General features: G+C 41.8%; 1 protein-coding gene across 9 annotated transcripts in view; it reads right to left on the bottom strand.

The window, feature by feature from the left end:
• AAK1 (AP2 associated kinase 1) overlaps positions 1 to 25293 on the bottom strand; it is a 138744-nt gene that overhangs the window by 50994 nt on the left and 62457 nt on the right. For 8 of the 9 annotated variants that reach the window (XM_075858521.1, XM_075858523.1, XM_075858524.1 and 5 more), the window contains exons 4-12: positions 22402 to 22544; positions 10276 to 10397; positions 7838 to 7919; positions 6914 to 7046; positions 4226 to 4329; positions 3620 to 3699; positions 2796 to 2950; positions 961 to 1244; positions 211 to 384 (exon numbers count right to left, since the gene is read on the bottom strand). In XM_075858521.1, coding sequence (XP_075714636.1) covers positions 211 to 384; positions 961 to 1244; positions 2796 to 2950; positions 3620 to 3699; positions 4226 to 4329; positions 6914 to 7046; positions 7838 to 7919; positions 10276 to 10397; positions 22402 to 22544 — 1277 coding nt within the window. The remainder of the gene's footprint in view (positions 1 to 210; positions 385 to 960; positions 1245 to 2795; positions 2951 to 3619; positions 3700 to 4225; positions 4330 to 6913; positions 7047 to 7837; positions 7920 to 10275; positions 10398 to 22401; positions 22545 to 25293) is intronic. The other variant, XM_075858525.1, reaches the window with a different exon arrangement.

The raw sequence follows: 25293 nt of genomic DNA, 5'->3' as shown, positions 1-25293 counted from the left end.
CGGGGACAGTGGTAGAACTGTAAGAGAATATCTCACTAACAGGTCATCTAGGAAATGTATCAGGACTAAATGATTGCATGATGTCCTCTCTGTGTAAAATCCATTTTGGTTTAGTAAGAAACATACAGAGTTCAAGAACACCAATGTATAGAGTCTTAGAATACCAAGAAAATACACAGAGACAAATGCCCACAGCCTGACAGCACTCACCCCCTGTTCCTGAGCAGCAGGCATTTGAACATTTGCTGGCAAGACTTGTGGCTGAGTGGGAGTTGGCATTGGGGCCACCACTTTCTGCTGCATTACAGCCTGTTGGGCCAAGAGCTGCTGCTGCTGTTGCATGTAGTAGGCTTGAATCATCTGCTGTTGCTGCATGGCCTGCATCTGTAGATCAGAGGCAAGATGGCAATCATTTGGGTTATATGAACTATATTCTGATAATCCTTTCAGTAGTTCGGGTAGACGAAGGCTTCTTAACTTTATTTCTACTGGGGCCTTGCCTTAAAAGGGTATTCACATCTTAGGCATTTATGGCATATCAACATATGCCATAAATGCCTGATAGGCAAGTATGCCAGATGTGGGACCTACATCTATGGGTAGAACGGAGGTCCGGTGACCCACGTTCGCCGATTCAAGACTATCGCATTGGCCATACACTTTAATTCAGAGGTGGCCGTTCCACTGATTAGTGAGGGTCTGGCATTTATGGCATATCCTGTGGATAAGTTAGAAACGCCAGACATTAGAATACCCCATTAACTAAAGTCTGTGTGTAGCCCCAGGCTAACACCACTAAAATAGCTAGAGATTATATAAAGTACCTGACAACTTTTCCAGAGAATTTGGTTCCTTCTTCAAAGAAATAACTTGTAACGAACATGATAATATGGTGAAACTGTAACAATCCTGCATACAAAGCACACAAGTATCATTCTCTACTGAAGAAAAAAAGCTAACCTGCTGAGCTTGGAGCATTTGTTGCTGATACAATGCTGCGGCTTGTTGCTGCTGCAGAAGTTGCTGCTGTTTGAGATAAAGTTGCTGTTGTTGCTGAGGATGAGGAGCCGGCTGGGCAGTTGGAGTTGCAGGTGGCTGCACAGGAGCTGGAGTCTGCGGAGCGGTGGTCACTGGGGTGGCCGGCTGCTGAGAAGGTTGGGCCGGTTTAGGAGTTTGTGGAGTCTGAGTAATTGGTTTTGCAGTAGGCTGCACAGGAGCAGGGGCTGTGGGCTGGATAGTAGCCGCTAGAAGAGAAAAGATGAAGACACATGATTACAAAGAGAAAAACCAGTACTATAAGGAGCACGACCTTATGAAGCATTAAGATGGTAACATGGTTGTACATACAAGGTTTCTTGTACAAGCATTGACGAACAAGTGTATATCAGGGTGAATCAACCCTAAACTACCAAGTAGTCTATAGCCACTTCATCCAGCCCAGCAGCACGTACTGCTATTCCCTGCATAGGTTACATTGTGTACGTACAAATACACTATATGATTATTCATTTTTGCTCTTTTCTATCATTACAAATAACTACTAGTAATATTTAAAGGGAGGTACAGTAGGTGCACTAACTATATTGTATGTTTTAGATTGTCACTTCACCCCCCCGAAGTTGATTTCTGGGTGTCACACTGCAAAGTGAGAGCACCATCGATGAAAATACAAAAGAAAGACAGTGGAGCTCACTCATTTCTACAAACATTTTTAACCATACACTGATTACATATGGTGCCCGTGTTGCCTCCTGCACCAAAAGCTGCGTAGAAAGAACTGCGAAACAGGAGCACAAGATTCCCAAATAAGGATCTTTAAAGGAACAGTGTCACCACAAAATTTGTTTTAATATGTTAAAGATGTTAGTGCTTTATTAAAAACGTTTGGATTAATTTGTGTGTTTGTGTGTTACTTTTTCTTATTTTTACACTTTTTCTTCCCTATGGGGGCTGCCATTTTTTTTTCCATTTCTGTATGTGTCGATTAACGACACATACAGACATGGAATACGGCAGCTCCAGTCCCATAGGGACTGCGAACGGGGCCCGTTCCATCCACTAACATGTACGCCGCTGTGTGGGAACGGCACATGCGCCGCTCCCACACAGTTCAATTTGAAATGCGCGCCGTCCGGCGCCATTTTCCTGTGGACCGGAAGTCGCGGCCGGACACTAAGATTACTACTTCCGGTCGCGGCTTCCGGACTTGTGCACATGGAACAGCGGCAGCAGACGGAGCGGATGGACCGGAGGGAGCGGTGGCGACTGGAGCAGGTAAGGGATTTCTATGTATGTTTGTGTTTCAGTGTGTTTTACTAGTGTATGTAAACCTTCTACACTGTGTGTTAGCTCAAAAAATGGCGACACACATTGTAGGAGGTTAGACCGTTCAAACCCCTCGTTTCTCCCGGCACTAGCCAGGATAAAGGAGGGGGGGGATGCTGAGAGCTCACTAGAGCGAGGGGTTTTTACCCAATTTTGCAGCATAAAGCAATGTGGTTTCTTTACCACATGCAATGCTGCAATTTTGGGAATGGCTCCATCTAGTGACCGGCAATGGGAAATATTATAAATTAGAATCCAATTGAATCCAATTTATAATATTTCCTGACTCGTGAAAAAAAAATTAAAATTAGAACAATGTTTAATCACCTATACACTAATTGTTTAACTAAAAAAAAAAAAAAAACATGTTTTGCTGGCAACACATTCCCTTTAAATTGTAAATTTCATGTATTCATAGCCAAACTAAATATTAGTTTTGGGGTCGAAGACTAAACTTGGGGCCAACATACCTTGTGGGGCAGTAGCTGGCTGCACTGTGGGTCTTTTTCTCGGAGTTAGAGCCGGTTGAATAGGAAGCATTCCAGGGTTTGGTTGGGTCTGACCTGCTTTTGGCCTTTGACGAGGAGCAATGGAAGTTTCTGTTGTTGGAACAGGATCTGTCAGCCTGCAGAACAGGACAGTGGAAAATTAATTTCAAAGCTACCCAAAGATGTTCAGCAAGTCAATATATTCCATTATCTTTAAAAAAAAATAAAAAAAATAATAGGTGTTCCCTTTGGACAGCCCCTTTCCATACGATAAACCAAGACAAATGGAAATATACCTAGTAGTCAGTGCGGAGAGCCAACAGTTAGAGCAGCACTTGCTCTGGAGGACCTGGCATACATGTGTATTACACAGACATCCATTCAGTTTCATTAGTCACAGATTCTCAAACAGATTCTTTGTCGTGGAAATCTTCACTTCACTTTTAAGGACACAAAGGTTAAAGGCTATTGACACATTTGAATCTTTTTTTTTGCATTGCATGTATTAGGGGGAAAAAAAATTGTGGTTTTCATTAAAAAATGTGCACCGTTTTTCATCTGCAACTTGCCCAACACATTTCAAGCTGCTGGATGCCATTCAGAGCTCATTCCATCAGACGGGCTCACTGTCAGCTCACTGTGCAGCAAACCCATGATCTAATAAGACCAAAGCTCAATTCTGATCAAATTATTAAAGTTGATCAACTTTGATCTCATCCGAATTGCACTTTGATTAGCAATGCAATAAAATAAAAAAATATATGGATTAAAAGGTGTTCATAGCCTTTAACACACATGACACTAACCTGGTCTTCGGTTGGGATTTCTTAGCTGCAGCTTCTCCTGCTTTCACTGGCTCAGGCAACTTTGCAGGGATGGTGGAGTCCTAAATAAAAGAAAAAAAACAGTACAATTTCTACGTACGCTCTCCCTCCTTATTCAAAAATGCTAAGTACATTATGTAAATAAGAAAATCTGTCTCCAAATTGGCCTCTTTAAATTAGGGCGCCTATTAGATGCCGTGATAAAAAGTTAGCGAGTGCTATAGCTCACAATGAACGCTTCCCTAAAACTGATTGGTGGAGAGGGATCACGCTCCACAGCTCCTCTACAAGAAGTAATACCATACTACTGGTTGGCGTATAGAATAGTTCAAACAATGTGTAGGAGTGACAGATTCTCAAAGGGCAGACCATTGAGGAAAGTAGTAGCAACCTAGCCTCCCTTGCATGCATCCTACACAGGCATATCTGTATATTCATAGAGTACATAGCAACCCATGTACACTGTCACTATATTCAATATGAAAGCACAAATGTGAAGGGTGTATTTCAGGTTGCCTAATTTGGTTAGGAGGAGCCAAAAGTGTGGACAATGGACAGAACGCATCTGTAACCAGCACAAGCACTCACTTGTACATTCGGTACAGGACATTCCCTCTTCACTAGCTTAAAGGCAAAATAGGACACTTGATAGATGTCAGGTCTCTTGTCTGGATCTGGCTCAAGCATGTACCCTAAGATGAAACAGAGAAACAAATGAAACCCATCATGTTCACGCGTTACCTTCCACAACAAAGACATGTGAGATGTACTCCATGTAAAACAATATAGGCCCTGCTGGTAATAAAGATATATTTACCAAATTTCAGTTTTCCATCCTTATATCAAAAATGTACTGGCGAACAACAAACCTTCTATATGTTTTTTTTTTCCAGAGAACCCCAGAACTGCTGAGCAAATTACATGCAGGGCCTAGACAGACTTTCATTAGAAAATTGCTATGTGCTGCTACAGATGTGTAATCTCTTACCTTTGCTTGAATTTGGTTATGAAACCAAATTTCTCATGAAAGCATTTCTATACAATATCACAACATGCTAACAAAACCATGGACAGGCTGCAATGCACATCATAACCACTAGGTGGCCACACTGTCACGAGAGGTCTATGCTATACTTGTATAGTATCACAAAATCATGTGTTTTTTTTTAAAAGCTGGTGATCTATCGCCACACATCGGGATATGAGGAAAGGTAAGGAAGGACACATCTGTACTTGTAGTTGACTTTGGTTGTCATGGTTATAGATTGGCATTTGACTATAATAAAAATGTGTATTACTTGTTACTCTAACATTACATTTAAAGGGGTATCCCACTAAAAAACGTTATTGTACGTAGCTAGGGTATGCTGATCATTGAGAGTGTAGCTCCTTCACATTTTTTTTCTGCACGGTGTGGTCCAATGGTCAGATCCCCATGATCAGCAAATTGTGGCATATCCTTGTAAAATGCGACTTCATGATGTAGTGTGAAAACCACTTTCATTTATAGTATATTAGAGACCACCCAGATTTTCCTAAAACAAATAAACCTAAGATACAGCTAAATTGTATATATGTGCCTGGAAGAACAAATAGCGACAACCAATATGGGCACCATTACAGCTTAGCTCCAAAAGTGGTTGTTAGCCAGCTTTCCCAAACTCATGAATGGTTAATGTGCCTGGTTATGTAGTAATACACCTCTAAATCCCATACTCCTATGGAAATCTGCCTGTATGGGATCATATGAAATCAGTGTCACATCATATATCCATTTCTGGAATACCCGGCCGACAACTAATCTAGCCATTATTACAGTTTCAAAAGGGGTTGGTACTTCGCTGCCCCAGACACCTGAATGGCAAAATTATCCAGTTATATAGTAATACATCCCCGCTCATTGCTAACGAACAAAGTAGAACTTCTGTTCAGGAGTTTTGGAAAGATGAGTAAAAAGCCCTAGAATGTAGCTGTAATGACAGCCATATTTTTTTATTAACCAGTTTCCCAAAAAGAGGTATAGCTAGCATACATCAGCATAGAGTGTTACATAGTGGACTCTAATAATTATATTATAGAACAAGACAATGAAACGTGTGATGATCCTGCAGTGAAAGAAGTCATATGGAAGTGTAATTGCGTCACTAAAATATTTTCTGTTAGACTCACACTGCGTTTTTTGTCCTCTTCATTTAGCTTGTATGTCAGGAAAGCTCCCAACGTACACACTAAATGTGTCCAGAGGGGTCAATTAGCCAGCCAGAGGCCAAAAGAGCGTCCTTTTGGCCACATCTGGCTGATACACGTTAGTATCCGGCAAAAAACGAAGGTTGAAACAGCATGGTAGACTACATAATGCGATCCTGTAGTATTCTTTAAAAAAACAAAACGTATCCGTTACACACATACCATATTAGCCTATGGGTGACTGATGCCGACGGATGGATACGCCATGGGCTTTTCAATAGCATTTCATGACGTATCTATTAAACGGATGCCATTATAGACTATGGGTGACGGATGCGTTATACAGATACCTTTTAGTGGCATTCGTCCCCCATAGGCTATAATCGCATCCTTTACATGTAGCTCACAACGTATCTGTTAAAGAGGCTCTGTCACCAGATTATAAGTGCCCTATATCCTACATAATCTGATCGGCGCTGTAATGTAGATAACAGCAGTGGTTTTTATTTTGAAAAACGATCATTTTTTTAGCAAGTTATTAGCAATTTTAGTGTGATTGTGCTGTGAAAGAAGCTGGGCTGGAACAATGAGAAGTGCAGGACGCTGATTGGTCACCGATTGGTCAGCCTCATACACTTCTTTACAACACCCACTTGGTCAAAAATAAAAACACGCCCAGTTGGTCTTTAAGAAACTAAATCTAAAATTGCTAATAACTTGCTAAAAAATTATAGTTTTTCAAAATAAAAACCACTGCTGTTATCTACATTACAGCGCCGATCAGATTATGTAGGAGATAGGGCATTTATAATCAGGTGACAGAGTCTCTTTAAACAGATCCCATATTAGTCTATGGGTGACAGATGCCAATGTTTGACATTCATCACAGCCTCTGTTTAACATAAATGTCGGGAGCTTTTCCAGGCATATAAACGCAGTGTGAACCTAGCCTTAGATTAATCCAATTGCTGCCTTTCCCAGTTTGATGTAAAGACTTTTCCTTCATTGCGGTGCTACAGATGTGCGGTTCCAATAATAATAAAACAATGAATAACATCTTTGTCTCCTAATGATACACCACACACTTACGGATGAGGCAGTGCATGTCATAGGAGTATCGAGAGTTGTCAGGAATAGTAAAATTCCCATCACAGATGGAGACCTGACTCTCCCCAAATGGCAACGTGAAGAAGCATAGTTTGTAGAGCAGACATCCCAGGGCCTGTCAGAGAGGATTAGAAGCATGATATTTCATATTATTACACCACCCTGTACAAAGATATTCGCCGTTCACATCAGTCCCTGTCCGAATTGAAGTCACAATTAAAATTAATCTCAGACACATTTTAAAGGTAGCCTATGAGTATGTTTTTGGAGTGTTAGAGAAACTGGAGTACCCAAGGGGGACACCCACACAAGCACAGGGAGGACATTAATACTCAATACTGTGCAGAGAAAAAAAGAGATACAAAATTTACCATTACAGGTCAAGGGATATGGACTGCTCACAGACTTATAGGTTTGGGGAAATCAATGAATTCTAGGGGAGAAGATTTTAGTTAAATGCAGATGTGGAGTTCTGTAATTGAAGAGTCAGTAGGTCCTGTAAAGGAATGAGTCATATGGCCATATTTTGTATATTAAAACTACTATTCTGTATATAAAAAAAAAAACTATGCCTGGAATAGAAAACTGCTCCAGTGCCTCATAATAAAGAAAAAAAAATCAATCCGAAAGAAAAGCTTGTACAATTAATATGTAGTGTTGTGGTCTGTAGCTCTAAATCTGATGTGAAACTACAACTTCTGGCATGTCGCACAACAGCTTTCTATCTGTAAGTGTAGCAATGTCGTACCTACCAAAATAATGGACTAACGATGGACTGCTGGCAAAAACAAAACTCCTGGGCAGCTGGTCTGTGAAGCAACAATATTCTCAGGGTACCATAATAAAAGAATATTGTGAAACCCCTCTCATAACAACATGTAAAGGTCAATGAATGAGGAGACGTACCCATATGTCAGCTCCGGCAGTGATGACTTTGCCACTGTAAAGGTTTACCATCTCAGGAGCCCGGTAAGAAAGCGTGGTGTACCTGGAACAAAAACAAACAGTTAAGCTTTTTGAACCGAATACACTCACAAATATAACAACTTTTCACACGTTATAAAAGTAGTTGTCTAGTATAGGATAACCCCTTTCTAACAAGGGCCTTTTGAGGTAATATAGGGGATCCCTCTCCATTAGCCTAAGCAGCAAGCTACTTAAAAGACTCTTGCTTTAAATTACAGTGGTCATCCATTGAAATTAGCGAACGCACATGGATTTTTAAGAACACCATGTTACATTTAATTTTCCTTTCAGCATTGCCCCATGGCAAATGAAAACCTGTGCGTCATCAGTGTTCCTACCCCCTCTGAGAAAGAGTTGCCCAATGAAGACAGCGCCTTTAACTAAAATGGAGTGTGAAAGGGATACGTTAACGGGTGTTTTGAAAAAGTAAAAGAAGTCTAATCTTTTTACAGAAATCAAGCCAGTCTTATCCATGTGCTGTGAAAATCTTCAACCACCCCCCTTTAAAATTCTGGGACCCTCTACACAAAAGGACATGGTTAATTTAACTTTTATAGGGGTTGTCTTCTTTTGCACAATCCGGGTCCATAGATAAGAAGATTACAGGGTATCCCCCTGCTGGAACCTCCGGCGATCAGATGTAATCTCCAGGGAAACCTGGCAGCAAGTGTTCAATTTCCCTGCAGCGCCATCACAGGGGAAATAAAGCATTACACAGTGAACATTCACATCACTGGGTTATCTGTGTAATGCAGGACAGGACGTCCATAGAAAAGACGCTTTTTGTACCTGCTCTTCACTCCAGCCAAGAGATGAGGATCCTGAACAGAAGACCCCCTCTATTAACTCAGAATTCCCTAATAGGATATATGAAAATGTGTTTTCTAAACTAAACAACCCCTTAAATTTTATCTACACCCTGACAGCAAATGTCAAATCGTAGCAATGACTGCTACATGTAAAACATTATAGCGATCACATCCATCCATTTCCAAACAGACAGTTAAGGCTCTGTTCACACTTGCGTTTGTTCTATACCGTCAGGTTTCCATTGCTTTTCTAAGGTAAGAATATCGTAGCATGCTGCACTATTCTGTCCAGTAAAGAAAATGATAAGCTGACTGACGGACCCATTATAGGTCAATGGGAATAAAAAAAAACCAGTAGATATGGCTATACACCTATCCCCAGCGGACACCGCACAAATAACGACACATACCCTGTAAACTTCAAACCAAACTGACAAATGGCTATGTACATGACAAAGAAATCTATAAAAGGCATAAAGAGTAAGGGGGAGTTCACACAGAGTCTTTTGACGCAGAAACCGCGTCGGAAAACGCGCCAAAAATCGGCCGGAAATGCCTCCCATCGATTTCAATGCGAGGTGTTTTTTCCAGCGAGCGGAAAAACCAGCTCGCGTGAAAAAGAAGGGACATGCCCTATCTTAGGGCGCTTACACCTCTGACCTCCCATTGACATCAATGGGAGGCAGAGAAAGCGCATTTCGCGGCTCAATGGCCGCGGGCGAAAAACGCCGGGGAAAACGGCATGCAGGCAGAATTTCCTCCTGCAAAAAAACTCTGTGTGAACCCAGCCTAACACAAAAATTATTTTTATTCAAACAAATGAACCACATGTACAAAATGTAAAAGCATTTAAAATAGCAAGCACAGGCTAAAAATAAATTCTGACGATGGGGTTAACCACCCAGATAAGTGGAAAAACAGTACACCCAAACCCCTCAACATACGTAGCTACTAGAAGATCAATCGAAATGGGTAATAAATACTGAAGAGAATTCACACAGAGTTTTTTTTTTTTACACGTTTGTTTGATGCGGAAAAGACGCCAAAAAACACGTCAGAAATCGTCTCCCATTGGGAGGCGGAGGTGTTTTTTCCCCGCGAGCGGCAAAACCGGCTCACAGGAAGAATAAGCGACATGCCCTATCTTCGGGCGTTCACGCCTCTGACCTCCCATTGACAACAATGAGAGGCAGAAAAAGCGTTTTTCACGGCAGAATTTTATGCCTGCAAAAAAACTGTGTGAACAGGGCCTAAGAAGTGTGTGGTATCCGAGTAGGGCAAAAGGGGACTGAAAGCCCCAAGCGTATCGCAACAATGTGGCTTCCTCAGGAAATCTGCAGAAAAACGCAGATTTTTCTGCTGAATTGTTGCAGATTTGCACAAAAATCCATGGTTGAAAAAGCCTGGGTTGTGTGGACTTAGATTTAAGGGGCTATTTGATTTGGGAGGAATCTACAAGTACAATACCAGGAGTAGAACAAAACAAATGTGTGGAAGTGTTACCCATAACACTTATCAGATTCCAGTGCGTACTTCCATATTGCTCCTCTGAGTCTTCTTCTTACTTACTTTTTAATCTCATCCTCAACCACAGCAACGCCTTCAGTCTGAGGATTCTGACACTTATTTGTCGCACTTCCAAAGTCACACAGCACATAGTGACCACGATCATGTAGTAGGATATTCTCTACCTGCAAACACAACAAAAAGATTCAATCACCATCAATAACAGAGCCGATTTGAGATATACACACATATAAATATACACTACCGTTCAAAAGTTTGGGGTCACCCAGACAATTTTGTGTCTTCCATGAAAACTCACACTTATATTTATCAAATGAGTTGCAAAATGACTAGAAAATATATTCAAGACATTGACAAGGTTAGAAATAACGATTTTTATTTGAAATAATTTTCTCCTTCAAGCTTTGCTTTCGTCAAAGAATGCTCCATTTGCAGCAATTACAGCATTGCAGACCTTTGGCATTCTAGCGGTTAATTTGCTGAGGTAATCGGGAGAAATTTCACCCCAAGCTTCCAGAAGCCCCTCCCACAAGTTGGATTGGCTTGATGGGCACTTCTTGCGTACCATACGGTCAAGCTGCTCCCACAACAGCTCTATGGGGTTGAGATCTGGTGACTGCGCTGGCCACTCCATTACAGATAGAATACCAGCTGCCTGCTTCTTCCCTAAATAGTTCTTGCATAATTTGGAGGTGTGCTTTGGGTCATTGTCCTGTTGTAGGATGAAATTGGCTCCAATCAAGCGCTGTCCACAGGTTATGGCATGGCGTTGCAAAATGGAGTGATAGCGTTCCTTATTCAAAATCCCTTTTACCTTGTACAAATCTCCCACTTAACCAGCACCAAAGCAACCCCAGACCATCACATTACCTCCACCATGCTTGACAGATGGCGTCAGGCACTCTTCCAGCATCTTTTCAGTTGTTCTGCATCTCACAAATGTTCTTCTGTGTGATCCAAACACCTCAAACTTCGATTCGTCTGTCCATAACACTTTTTTTCCAATCTTCCTCTGTCCAATGTCTGTGTGCTTTTGCCCATATTAATCTTTTCCTTTTATTAGCCAGTCTCAGATATGGCTTTTTCTTTGCCACACTGCCCTGAAGGCCAGCATCCCGGAGTCGCCTCTTCACTGTAGACGTTGACACTGGCGTTTTGCGGGTACTATTTAATGAAGCTGCCAGTTGAGGACCTGTGAGGCGTCCATTTCTCAAACTAGAGACTCTAATGTACTTGTCTTGTTGCTCAGTTGTGCAGCGGGGCGTCCCACTTCTCTTTCTCTCTGGTTAGAGCCTGTGTGTGCTGTCCTATGAAGGGAGTAGTACACACCGTTGTAGGAAATCTTCCGTTTCTTGGCAATTTCTCGCATGGAATAGCCTTAATTTCTAAGAACAAGAATAGACTGTCGAGTTTCACATGAAAGCTCGCTTTTTCTAGCCATTTTGAGAGTTTAATCGAACCCAAAAATGTAATGCTCCAGATTCTCAACTAGCTCAAAGGAAGGTCAGTTTTATAGCTCCTCTAAACAGCAAAACGGTTTACAGCGGTGCTAGCATAATTGCACAAGGGTTTTCAAATCATCCATTAGCCTTCTAACACAGTTAGCAAACACAATATACCATTAGAACACTGGAGTGATGGTTGCTGGAAATGGGCCTCTATACACCTATGTAGATATTGCATTAAAAACCAGACGTTTGCAGCTAGAATAGTCATTTAGCACATTAACAATGTATAGAGTGTATTTCTGATTAATTTAAGGTTATCTTCATTGAAAAAAACTATGCTTTTCTTGCAAAAATAAGGAAATTTCTGAGTGACCCTAAACATTTGAACGGTAGTGTGTGTATATATATATATATATATATATATATATATATATATATATATATATATACACACACACACACTACTGTTCAAAAGTTTAGGGTCACTTAGAAATTTCCTTATTTTTGAAAGAAAAGCATAGCTTTTTTCAATCAAGATAACATTAAATTAATCAGAAATACACTCTATACATTATTAATGTGCTAAATGACTATTCTAGCTGCAAACGTCTGGTTTTTAATGCAATATCTACATAGGTGTATAGAGGCCCATTTCCAGCAACCATCACTCCAGTGTTCTAATGGTACATTGTGTTTGCTAACTGTGTTAGAAGGCTAATGGATGATTAGAAAACTCTTGAAAACCCTTGTGCAATTATGTTAGCACCGCTGTAAACAGTTTTGCTGTTTAGAGGAGCTATAAAACTGACCTTCCTTTGAGCTAGTTGAGAATCTGGGGCATTACATTTGTGGGTTCGATTAAACTCTCAAAATGGCTAGAAAAAGAGAGCTTTCATGGTAAACTCGACAGTCTATTCTTGTTCTTAGAAATGAAGGCTATTCCATGCGAGAAATTGCCAAGAAACTGAAGATTTCCTACAACGGTGTGTACTACTCCCTTCAGAGGACAGCACACACAGGCTCTAACCAGAGTAGAAAGAGAAGTGGGAGGCCCCGCTGCACAACTGAGCAACAAGACAAGTACATTAGAGTCTCTAGTTTGAGAAATAGACGCCTCACAGGTCCTCAACTGGCAGCTTCATTAAATAGTACCCGCAAAACGCCAGTGTTAACGTCTACAGTGAAGAGGCGACTCCGGGATGCTGGTCTTCAGGTCAGAGTGGCAAAGAAAAAGCCATATCTGAGACTGGCTAATAAAAGGAAATTATTAATATGGGCAAAAGCACACAGACATTGGACAGAGGAAGATTGGAAAAAAGTGTTATGGACAGACGAATCGAAGTTTGAGGTGTTTGGATCACACAGAAGAACATTTGTGAGATGCAGAACAACTGAAAAGATGCTGGAAGAGTGCCTGACCCCATCTGTCAAGCATGGTGGAGGTAATGTGATGGTCTGGGGTTGCTTTCGTGCTGGTAAAGTGGGAGATTTGTACAAGGTAAAAGGGATTTTGAATAAGGAAGGCTATCACTCCATTTTGCAATGCCATGCCATACCCTGTGGACAGCGCTTGATTGGAGCCAATTTCATCCTACAACAGGACAATGACCCAAAGCACACCTCCAAATTATGCAAGAACTATTTAGGGAAGAAGCAGGCAGCTGGTATTCAATCTGTAATGGAGTGGCCAGCACAGTCACCAGATCTCAACCCCATAGAGCTGTTGTGGGAGCAGCTTGACCGTATGGTACGCAAGAAGTGCCCATCAAGCCAATCCAACTTGTGGGAGGGGCTTCTGGAAGCATGGGGTGAAATTTCTTCCGATTACCTCAGCAAATTAACAGCTAGAATGCCAAAGGTCTGCAATGCTGTAATTGCTGCAAATGGAGCATTCTTTGACGAAAGCAAAGTTTGAAGGCAAAAATTATTATTTCAAATAAAAATCATTATTTCTAACCTTGTCAATGTCTTGACTATATTTTCTAGTCAATTTGCAACGCATTTGATAAATAGAAGTGTGTTTTCATGGAAAACACAAAATTGTGTGGGTGACCCCAAACTTTTGAACGGTAGTGTGTGTGTATATATATATATATATATATATATATATATATATATATATATATATAGAAGAGAAGCTTGAGAAAGGCTCCAGTGGACGGAGCTGAAACGTTGCACGGGCAATCAAGTACCCACTTTTTTTCACCTTGATATTTGGAGTTGCTGCTAATTTTTTGACTATATATATATATATATATATATATATATATATAAAGATTTAGAATATTATATATAAGAATCATTTACGCCTGTATAAACATTGTACCCCAATGGGGCGCAGCTGCCCTTCCCCAACTGCTACAGTATTTCTGCATTGGAGACCAGACAAACCAGGTAATGCCCCCTCAACCATTACCCAGAAATAAAAAAAGGAGGGGGATTAGGAAGAAACAGACCTATGTTCCCTGACAGATTTCTACAAGACTATTTGAGAAAAAGCAACCATAAAGAAAGACCTCAGTCTGCAGGCTCCTGAAACAATAATATCCGGGTATAGTGTCCTTTTAACCGCAGCAATTCTCACATCGGCATAACTATCCATACACCTATAAAAGAGTAAAGTCTAGTAAACTATAGTAACTAGTCAATGACCGGTAATTTGTAAGACTGGCAAGATGACGGATACATCCTGACCAACAATTAGACTGCCTTGGCCATGGCAAATAGTCAATGAAACTACAGAAGCACGCTAACCCAGGCTTGGAAAATTTGTCCCCATGATAACGGTAATTCATTACTTACTGGGATTACATTAAACAATCCATCCTGAACACTCTACTCCCTCAGACACTAAACTGGATTAAAACCCCAAACCCTCTTGGTAGTCTACAAAGCTCTTCACCATGCTGAACCGTCATACATTTCTGCCCTTATCTCTGTCTAAGAACCCACTTGTGCTCTTCGTACGGTCAGTGATCTGCAGTGATCACCCCTCCTCCTAACATTCTCTTGCTCTAGTCTTCTCCCGTGCTGCACCCAGCTTATGGAACACGTTGCCTTAGACCACTAGACTTGCTCCTAACATTCATGTTTTAGATGTGCTTTGAAAACGTAAGTCCTCAAATTCTTACCTGTGAAACTATAGCCCCCACACAACCTCACCTGGTCAGAGATCTCTTTACTCAACCCTGCTATAACACAACCCAAGCACAAGCGACCGCTGCCAAATAATAGCTAAAATTACCCAACTTCGTGTCACCTTAGACTTTCAGCCTGAATACATGAGAACGTTTACTCCTATAAATACAGTAATACTGAATTTTGTGTTCAGCTGCATTGGAAAGGCTGGATATTCAGTGTGTCTACATAAATACTTAAAATTCATTGACTTGCCTGATTTGCTTTTATTTTAACTTCTCCCCATTGAGCGCCTCCATTGCCTCTACAATTACTGGTACTGACCCTGCTGTTTTCTCACCAAGCAACTTCCATTGGAAGATAATTGCAGGCAGTTTACCCGCTACTTTATCTACAATATAACCTCATTTAACAAGTACCTGACACAATTCGTGTAGGCTTTCCATAACCATCGTACTGACGAAAGCGCTAATAGACTAATTGTACTATGATAATCACTTTGTGATGCTTCAATTAATGCCTACCCTTTTCAAACAACTTACAAGCATTATTTTATTATATATACGCAAAGTAAAATTAGATCAATAGGCATAAAAATCCAAACAAATAAAACAATGGGGGACACATTAAAAACATTTAATATTGCTAAACTAAAAACCTCTAAGCTCAAACGTCATAATAAAATCAGTTTTGTTTTTTTCCCCAGAGCCCTGATCATTAGGACTGTAGCACGGTTTATTCACGCATGCACCATTGGCCTGGTCTTCTTTGGTAGGATCCAAAGTTACATTATCTTCAGCAGGTGTGTACACGTTATTTGCTCCACAAATATTAATAATCTTAATTTAATGAAGAATTAATCAATGAAAGTGTTTGTAATTTTGCTTCAGCCATCACAATGTGCCAATGTTAATTCCCTGTTACCTCCACTTGGTCTCTATCCCCCCCACCCCCTGGAGCTTCCACTTAAAAGGGTTATCCAGGTTGTGAGAATTTTGTGGTAATGGCTGGAGCCACACGTATGTGACTGCTGCAGCCAATCAGAGTGGTGTATTTCTGGCATTGCCAGAAATATGCTTCGCCACCACTGAGCCATCAGATTGGCTCCAGCAGTCCCATGCCATGTGCGGGGGGGGGGGGGGCGACAGGTAAGTACTGCTTTATCTGCATATCATTTTTATTTCTAACCAGTACCCAAAAATGTTCACAACCCGGAAGACCCCTTTAAGGTCCATTTAGACATGCAGATAATAGGTCGGATTCTGCTAACAAGCGATCTTGCACGATAATCACGAAGTGTGAATAGAATGTGGCAACTGAACGATTAACCATAAAACACTCGTGGATCATACAGATGATCGTTGGTGATGTAAACATGAATCATTTGATAGCAGACACGTGACAATGTTAAATAGACGACCAATAGATTTGTAACGATTATTGAGGCAATAACATTGTGTGTTAGTACTGGTCTGTAATGGGTATTCGATCGCTCACAGTATAGACGATCGCGAATATGAGTATCTGCCGAATATTGTGTAATTGGACCTCTAATCTCTACCCAACCCGGTCACAGCCACCTATGTCTCCCATTCACATTACACTGTGAGCCCATATAGGAACGGTTATGCTTGAACCCATTTTGTTTTGAAAGTTGTACTAGTATGTCACTTATATTCTGTACCATTGCGTACAGCAGGGGTGGGGAACCTTTCTTCTGCCAAGGGCCATTTGGATATTTAGAACATCATTCGCGGGCCATACAAAATTATCAACTTAAAAATTAGCCTGCTATATTTGGTCAAACATTTAATTAACTCACCCCTAATGTGATGGCTGAAACTGCTTCTCTTTGGTGAAGCGTGTGATATTAGCCGGTATTGATGATGTTACTACTGCGTCGGTCAGTTTGGAACGCGGTCGACTCTTTGGTAAGTTTTGAAAATAACTGCTCACAGCAGAAAGTTGTTCCGACTTACATACATACAGGGGCTTTCTCATCATGGACATTTATGACATATCCACAGGATAGGTCAAAAAGGTAAGATAGATGCAGGTCTCATCTCTGGGACCCGAACCTATCTCTAGAATGGGGCTCCCTAAACCCCTTCTACCTCACTGTGTTCCGGCTGATTTCCGACCATGAAGAAGAAAACAGCGTAGTTCGCTGGGCTGTGCTGTTTCCGTAACTCCCATTGTAGGGAACGGCAGTTACGGAGGCAGCGTAGCATGCGAGTTACGCTGTTTCCGTAACTACTATTCAGTTCTATGGGACTTACGGAAATAACAGCACCTGCGAGCTACGCGATTTTCTACTTCATGGTCGGAAATCACAAGCTTCAGCCACAACACAAAAAGGTAGACCGGGGCTTAGGGGGCCCCATTCTAGAGATAGCTCTGGGACCCTGAGTTGGGACCTGCATCTATCTGACATTCATGACATACCCTGTGGATATATCAAACGCCCTTGATGAAAAAAAAAACTTCAAGTCACCTGACCTCACTTCGAGTGAGTAGGACGGGTGGACAGAGCCACGGAGGGAATGACACGGTGGTCAGAGTGATGTCTGGGAATGCTGTGACGGGAGTGGACCAGTCCAGTCACCGGACGACCTCACGCCACTGACTCAGGTCAGGTGACCGGACTCGTCCACTCTTGTGCCGGCACGCACCGAACTCACTCAGACCGCCGCCTCCACCATACTTGGTTTCTTCTGCCCTTCTCCTACTCCTAAATGCGAGTGAGTAGGGCGTAGAGAGCCAACTAGTGAATGACGCGGCGGCATCACGGTCTATGTGAGGTCAGGCCGGAACAAATGATCTCGCAGGCCTTATACGGCACTCAGGCCGGACGTTCCCCACCCCTTGCATACAGCATCAAAAATGATGGTGGTGCTGTATAAATAATAATAGTGAGCCACGGTGCCCTCCACTGTCCTTTTCCTTACATAGCGTCTTTGTGGTCTCCCCAGGCACCTTTAATTATTGATCTGTTTATGTCTATTTGGGAATGTGTCATCCACCTTTATAATTAGAAAGCATCTCACTGCCAAGGATGAGCACTTATTCACCAAGCGGGTAACCGCAGGTGTCATAGTAAATGTACGTATATGAGGGCAACTGAATGCAGCAAGAGAATAAAAACTTGTAAAAGATGATAAACATATAGCAAGATATCAAGTCCTATTTTCTGTTCTATATTGTCTTTTTCTTAAAATCAAGAAAGGTTCATTGAGAGAACAAACACTTTTTTAGTTTTATATGTCGACTTTTAATGCATTAAATACACAGCGGCAAGAAACTTTAACTTGCCTTTTTCAATGAATTTTCAACGGCTTTTGTTGTGCGATATCACACTGCAGCAAGTTATCAGAGTCCATATAGACTTGGCTACAGCTGTATTTCCATCCCTTAAAGGGGTTCTCTAATGAAGACAAACGCTGTCCATATTTACTACTAGGCTCGGGACTCTAGATTGTTCTGACTGACTCGTGCTGTCCTTGTATTACATGGACGGAGATTTATCTAAATTGCCACCATACAATACTACTAAATGTCTGGCTGGCCGCGGGTTACTTGGCAAGATCAGCAGTTTGCAGCATTTTTAATGGAATTGTATGTGAGGAGACAACCTATATGAGCTGGCCATACATTAGAAATGGTCGTCTGAAATCACTAAACTACTTGTCTTTCATGGATGGTCTGTGAAGTTTGTCATTTTGGACAATACCGTCATATGTTAAAACGACAAACCACTGATCGATCTCTGCAGTGATGTCTGTAGCGGTATGACCTTCTATTGATAGGATGCAGATCTTTTGTTTGGCAAGAACGACTTTACAAGACTTCACTCAACAACCACTGAAAAAATAATCCAAGATGGCGGATCAACCTCTCAACAGGTGTCTGTCATGTACGTTCGTGTCACAAAAAGGCACGAAGAGTCGGCAGAAAATTGTCTACACTAGCCTTTTCAACCATCCGAAGTATGTAGTGTTGGATTAACTTTACCTTCACAAGTAGCATCTTCACATAAGGGATAATTATATAGGTACAGATTTTTTTTTGTTTTTTTTTTTTTAGTGAACGCAGAAACCAGATTGGGTAGGAGTAGACAAACAAAAATTTACGGCCGGGGAAATAATAAAATTTTTAAGGTAACACCCATTTAAAATATGTTCTGATCACCCAGTAAGTCTAATACGGTTGCATGTGGGTTCAGAGAGGTGTGCCATTTTGTTCTTTTGGTCAGTGGGGCCTTTTCTTTGATTCCATTGTTTTGTTACTTTTTTTTCTCATTTTATTGAATTTTTTTTTACAATTTACTACATTTATTTTTTTACTATTGGGTCTTTGGGTAGTAAATAATGCATGATCTTTGTGTTCGCTGCTGTCTCCGTATCCACATCACTGATAACAGTGACCTATAGGTAACATCCATTGGAGAACGGTTACCAGTGACCTATATAGAGAGAAGACATAGATCACCTCTTCTCTGCATGCCCCCAAGCCCTCAATACCCAGGGAGTATCTAACGTCATCAATGATGTCACAGTGTTCCCTGGCAACGTTCCTTTTGCACAGTTTAAGGATATCACAGTATAGGTTGAATATGCCAATGTGACAGCCTAATCTTGCCAGTGGCACTGCGTGCTCCTGCATCCAACAAAGGGAGAACATAAATTAATTGAATTAATTTATGTTGGGAGGGGTTCAAGTAGTAAAGAGCTCCTCAAGACCATTCCACCCCATCATCTCCCTGAATAGTCACCACCTCCTCAGTACCTGGCTCATGCTACTGTTTAGCCTCCAGAGAGAGGCCATGTTTTAGCATTGACTACTATATTGACGCTGCTTATCATCATGTTCATAAAACCCCCGGTCGTTGAGAACAGTAAAGCACCGGAGACCAAACGACCAGTTCAAATTCTTGACTGCAGCACCTTCTATGGTGGTGCCACCTGAAATATACATCTCAACATGTAGAACGGAAAGATCAGAACAGGCCTGTTTTGGAGAAATTCTTCCCTCTAAGGCCCCATGCACATGACCGTAAAAACTCCCGTAATTACGGGCCCATAGACTTCTTTTGGCCACGGGTACCTCCCCGTATGCTTACGGGAAGGTGCCTGTGCCGTTGAAAAAGATAGAACATGTCCTATTTCAGGCCGTAATTACGGCACGGGCAGCCCATAGAAGTCTATGGAGCTTCCGTAATTACGGGTGACTACGTGTGTGCACCCGTAATTACGGGAGCGTTGCTAGGCGACGTCAGTAAATAGTCACTGTCCAGGGTGCTGAAAGAGTTAAACGATCGGCAGTAACTGTTTCAGCACCCTGGACAGTGGCTACCGATCACAATATAGATAAAGCTGTAAAAAAAAAAAAAGAAGACGTTCATACTTACCCAGAACTCCCTGCTTCTTCCTCCAGTCCGGCCTCCTGGGATGACATTACAGCCCATGTGACCACTGCAGCCAATCACAGGCCAATCACTGGCTGCAGCGGTCACATGGACTGCTACGTCATCCAGGGAGGTCGGACTGGATGTCAAGAGAGGGATGCGTCACCAAGACAACAGCCGGGTAAGTATGAATTTCTTTTATTACGGAAAGGGCTGCCCCTTCTCTCTATCCTGCACTGATAGGGAGAAGGGCTGCCGATTAGTGCAGTGCAATTTTACAGCCAAAAACGGGTCCGTAAATACTGGTGCAATACGGGTCGAATACGTGTGACCAAGAACCCGTATTTACGCCAGTATTTACGGGTGGACAAAAATATGGTCATGTGCATGGGGCACATGACTCGTAATTACGAGCACGGCCGGGCACGGGCAGCCGGCCGCTTTTGCGAGCCGTGCTCCCATTATAAAGTATAGCAGCACGGCCCGTAAAATGAAAAAATAGAACATGTTCTATTTTTTTAACGGAACGGGCACCTTCCCGTGAGAAAACGGGAAGGTACCCGTGACTAACAGAAGTCTATGGGCCCGTTATTGCGGGTCATAATTACGACCCACAATAACGGGTGTTTTTACGGTCGTGTGCATGAGGCCTAACCAATGATAATATTAATGTAGTAAATATTACCTCTTGGAGGCATAAAAGTTATGTATTGTTGTAAGCTAGCTTTGTCATCCAATCTTCCGAGAGCACTGCGTATAAATTCTTGGCATGTAAATCAGGGGATAAAAGATGACAATAGGTTGGGTCCCAGAGAGATCACAGTATGTAGCACTTTACATACAGACGTATGAATGCTACAAGACATTTTCAATGGACATGTCTAGGTCTACTAGATGCTTACATGCTCATGCTACATGTATTCACCACATGGCCTACGCAAGTCACTGACAAATAGGAAGAGCTGAAATCTGTCCCATACGGAGTCAATAGGAAATGAGTCCGCAGTGTCGGAATTTCTGTCAGTATCACATTTCAGGTAAGCAGAAAGCTGATCCAAGCCTGTAGCAGTTGCAGAGAGCAAAGGATTAATGTATTAATCCCCCACAGATATGACCTGTTAATCTTCTGCAGAGATGACAGTTTAGAAGCAGTAAATAAAGGAAAGATAATGACTAATGGAAGATGACTGACTGAGAGGAACCTGGCAGACAGAGATACCAAGCGCTAGTGCAGAAGGACCACCAATATACAAGTAGGAAATACACCGTTCAGCCATAACATTAGAAACAACTGCCTAATATTGTTTAGGCCCTCATCGTGCTGCTAAAACTTTAATAAGTTTCATTGGGTTTCCGTCAATGTGCCCGTGGTTTTACTAGAACAAAATAGCGCAGCATGCTGCGCTATTATTCCCAGTATTTTGGAGCTGATCTGCGACGGAGGTCCCTAACACAGATGTGAACGAGGCCTCAGTTATCAAGGAAGCAGAGATCAGCAAATACGAATAAGTAGTAGTCATGCAGATAAACTATTGTCGCATCTGATTTATGAAAAACAACTAACACATGATAACGATCCTGATCAGAAGTTGGCAAAAGCCTGAAGGTAAATTTAGATCATCACCACCTAGAAAAATATTTCCTTTTGACTAGAGAGACTGAAATAATCTGGATCACTCAGTAAAAGGCACTAAATGGTTACACAGCGTCTTAAACTGGTACTATCACCCGGTATGAGGCACAAATTTTGTGGGGAATTTATTACTGGTCTATGCCATTATTTTGGCGTAGAATAATAGCAAACGGCACAAACTACTTTTGTGCCATTTGTGTCGCTCACGCCACTTTCAAAAAATAGTTGGTAAGGCTTAGCAGGAGGGAGCGGGCCATCCAAAGCCTGACAAACGCATGATAATTTACGCCACAAATTGGCGGAAATTGCAGTACAAATTTACACCAGCTCATAGCTGCCGTAGATTGGACTTTCTGGCGCACAGGCAAACAGAAACGTGTCTAATTTATTAGGAGACGTGAACCTCTTAATAAATTAGGCACGTTACTCCACCATATTTTAGATTGGCGTATGAAACTCCAGTCTTAATAAATTCCGCCCATAATCTTGCAGAGACTGTCAAATATGATGTTAATACCTTAGTACATAGTGGAGCAAAAGATTACCTTGAGGTCCCGGTGGATGATAGGAATTTTGCACTGATGAAGACGAGCCACCGCTTCACATGTGTCGCAAAAAATCTGTAACACCTCGTTTTCTGTAAATCCAGTCTGTAATCGTTGATTCATTAGATTTACCACTTGCCCCCCTGCAGAAAGAAGATAAAGTGTATATTTTCTATTGCTTCTATTGTCCCCACAACTAGGATCTCCAAGTAACGGGAAAACTAGGGTCCCGTGACCTCAATTTTGCAATACAGTGCAAACCATGTAAAATATTTTTGATTGGAATAGCCCTTTAAATAAGTGTTAGTAATGCCTTAATATATTGAAACTTTTAATTCACGAGGCATTACCAGATGGTGCACAATTCCACAGACTAAATTCTGTACAACTAAAAAAACTAACACCAAAGGGTCAAATCTGGCATTATGTGCCCAAAGCATAAAAAAAAACCCCACTAAAATGAAAACACAGATTATTTAGGTACATAGAACAAAAAAAAAAAAAAAAAGAAGAAGGAGCGCTCAGCAGAAGCGCAAGGAGGAGTGTGTTTGGCACTAAAAGATTTTGATACTTAACCCCTTAATGACCAGCCTATTTTAAACCTCAATGACCAAGCCATTTTTTACGTTTTTCCATCGTCGCATTCCAAGAGCTATAACCTTTTTATTTTTGCGTCGACATAGCTGTATAAGGTCTTGTTTTTTGCGGGACAAGTTGTATTTTTTAATAGCACCATTTTGGGGTACATATTATTTATTGATTAACTTTTATGAACTTTTTTTTGGGGGGGGGGGGGGAATAGACAAAAACCTGAAATTTCGCCACTCTTTTTTGCGTCTTAAATCTACGCCGTTTGCCGTGTGATATAAATAACACAAATAACTTTATTCAGCGGGTTGTTACGATTGCAACAATACAAAATTTGTATCGTTTTTGTATGTTTTACTACTTTTACACAGTAAAAACGCTTTTTTTTTCAAAATTATTTGTTTTTGTGTCTCCATATTTGAAGAGCCATAAGTTTTTTATTGTTCCGCCGATGCAGTTGTATGAGGGCTTTTTTTTTGCGGGAAAACTTGTAGTTTTTATTGGTACCATTTTGGAGTAGATGCGACTTTTTGATCACTTTTTATCACATTTTTTTTAAGTCAGGATTCACAGAAAACAGCAATTTTTCCATAGTTTTTTATTAAATTTTTTACGCCGTTCACCGTGCGGGTTAAATAATGTAAAAGATTTATAGTCGGGGTCTTTACGGACGTGGCAATACCAAATATGTGTAACTTTTTTACTTTATTTTGTTTTTTTAATAGTAAAGCATTTTGTATGGGGAAAAGGTGGGTTTTTCATTTTTTTTAAATTTTTTTTTTCAATTCACTTTATTAAAGTTTTTTTTTACTTTTTTACTAGTCCCATTAGGGGACTGTAATATGCGATTCTCCGATTGCAATTATAATACACTGCAATACTTTTGTATTGCAGTGTATTACTGCCTGTCCGTTTAAAACGGACAGGCTTCTGCTAGGTCATGCCGGCATGATCTAGCAGGCATTCGCTCAAGGCAGACCTGGGGGCCTTTATTAGGCCCCCGGCTGCCATTGGAGTCACAGACACTCGGCGATCTTATCGCCGGGTGTCGGTGGGAGAGAAAGGGAGCTCCCTCCCTCTCTCTAAAACCACTCAGATGCAGTGCTCACTATTGTGCACCGCATCTGAGGGGTTAAACGGGTGAGATCGATACTAATATCGATCTCACACGGCAGAGCAGGGATGCCCCCAGCCCTCAGCTCCCTCTGGCAGCTGAGAGCAGGGAGATTTGACAGCTCCATGCTCTGTTTACTTTAGTGGCCGCCGTTAAAAGGCGTATTGGCGGTCACTAACGGGTTAAAATCTCCATAAAATGCAACTGCCCAGTGGGACCATGGGACAAAGCTTATGTGTTCCCTGCTACCCTGAGCACCACTGGTGTAAAAAAAAACAAAAAAAAAAAACAAATCTAGCAAATTGTAAAAAAATAAATATATTAAATAAGGGGAAAATATTGCACACTTCTCCGAACCCGCACACACCAGTATTAGATATCCTGCGTGACAAGAATGTATTTGGCATGGGAGTCAGGTGTATAGACTTTAACACGTGCATATCACGCAGAATGTATAGAATTCCAAACATACAATAATTACCCCCTGGCCACCAGTTTTTATCGGTATTACCACGGCCTTATATGTGCTATCCAATAAAGAAGAAAAAAATAATAATAATAAAAGTTAGGTTGACGTATAATCCCTCCCGGCTGAGGCTAAAAGAACACTCTTTTGGCCATCGTCCATTGAATGGGAGCCTATGGCCTCATTTGGTATACGCGTCTGGAGTTTTCCCGGCGCATATGTGAACGTCTTTACACAGTGTGATGTGAACAGAGCCTAAAACTAAAGTGGAGTATTCTCGGCACTGTAGTGATAGTGACATCATAAGCAGGGACGGCCTTAGGGGTGTGAGACCCAGGCCATTGCTGGCTCCCTTCCCCTGCTTGTTTCAGAAGCGCTCGGGCCCGGCGACTAAGCAGCCGCCTTTCCGCCCATGCGCTTCTTCACACAGTGGTGTCGCTAGCGCTGTCGCAGTCATAGTGGCTGCTAGAGGAGAGACCGGGCATGAGGACGCCCATGCCGCCCATTGGGACCCCCCCCATGGCCGGCGGTGCCGCTAGAAGCCTCTGTGGCTGCTACAGCGGTAGCAACGCCACTATACCAGAGTAGGGAGGTATGTCCCTGCTCTGCTATCTACTAGCGCCACTGTAGCTCCCTGAAGGAGTGGAATCCCCGTGTGGCTCTACCCACAAGGGGGCTGTGCGGCCCTACCCACAAGGGGGCTGTGCGGCCCTACCTATAGGGG

This window comes from Rhinoderma darwinii, chromosome 3 (assembly GCF_050947455.1).
Source record: "Rhinoderma darwinii isolate aRhiDar2 chromosome 3, aRhiDar2.hap1, whole genome shotgun sequence".
Lineage (NCBI taxonomy): Eukaryota > Metazoa > Chordata > Amphibia > Anura > Rhinodermatidae > Rhinoderma > Rhinoderma darwinii.
Note: the sequence above shows the minus strand (reverse complement) of the source record. Positions and strands in the feature narration are given on the sequence as shown.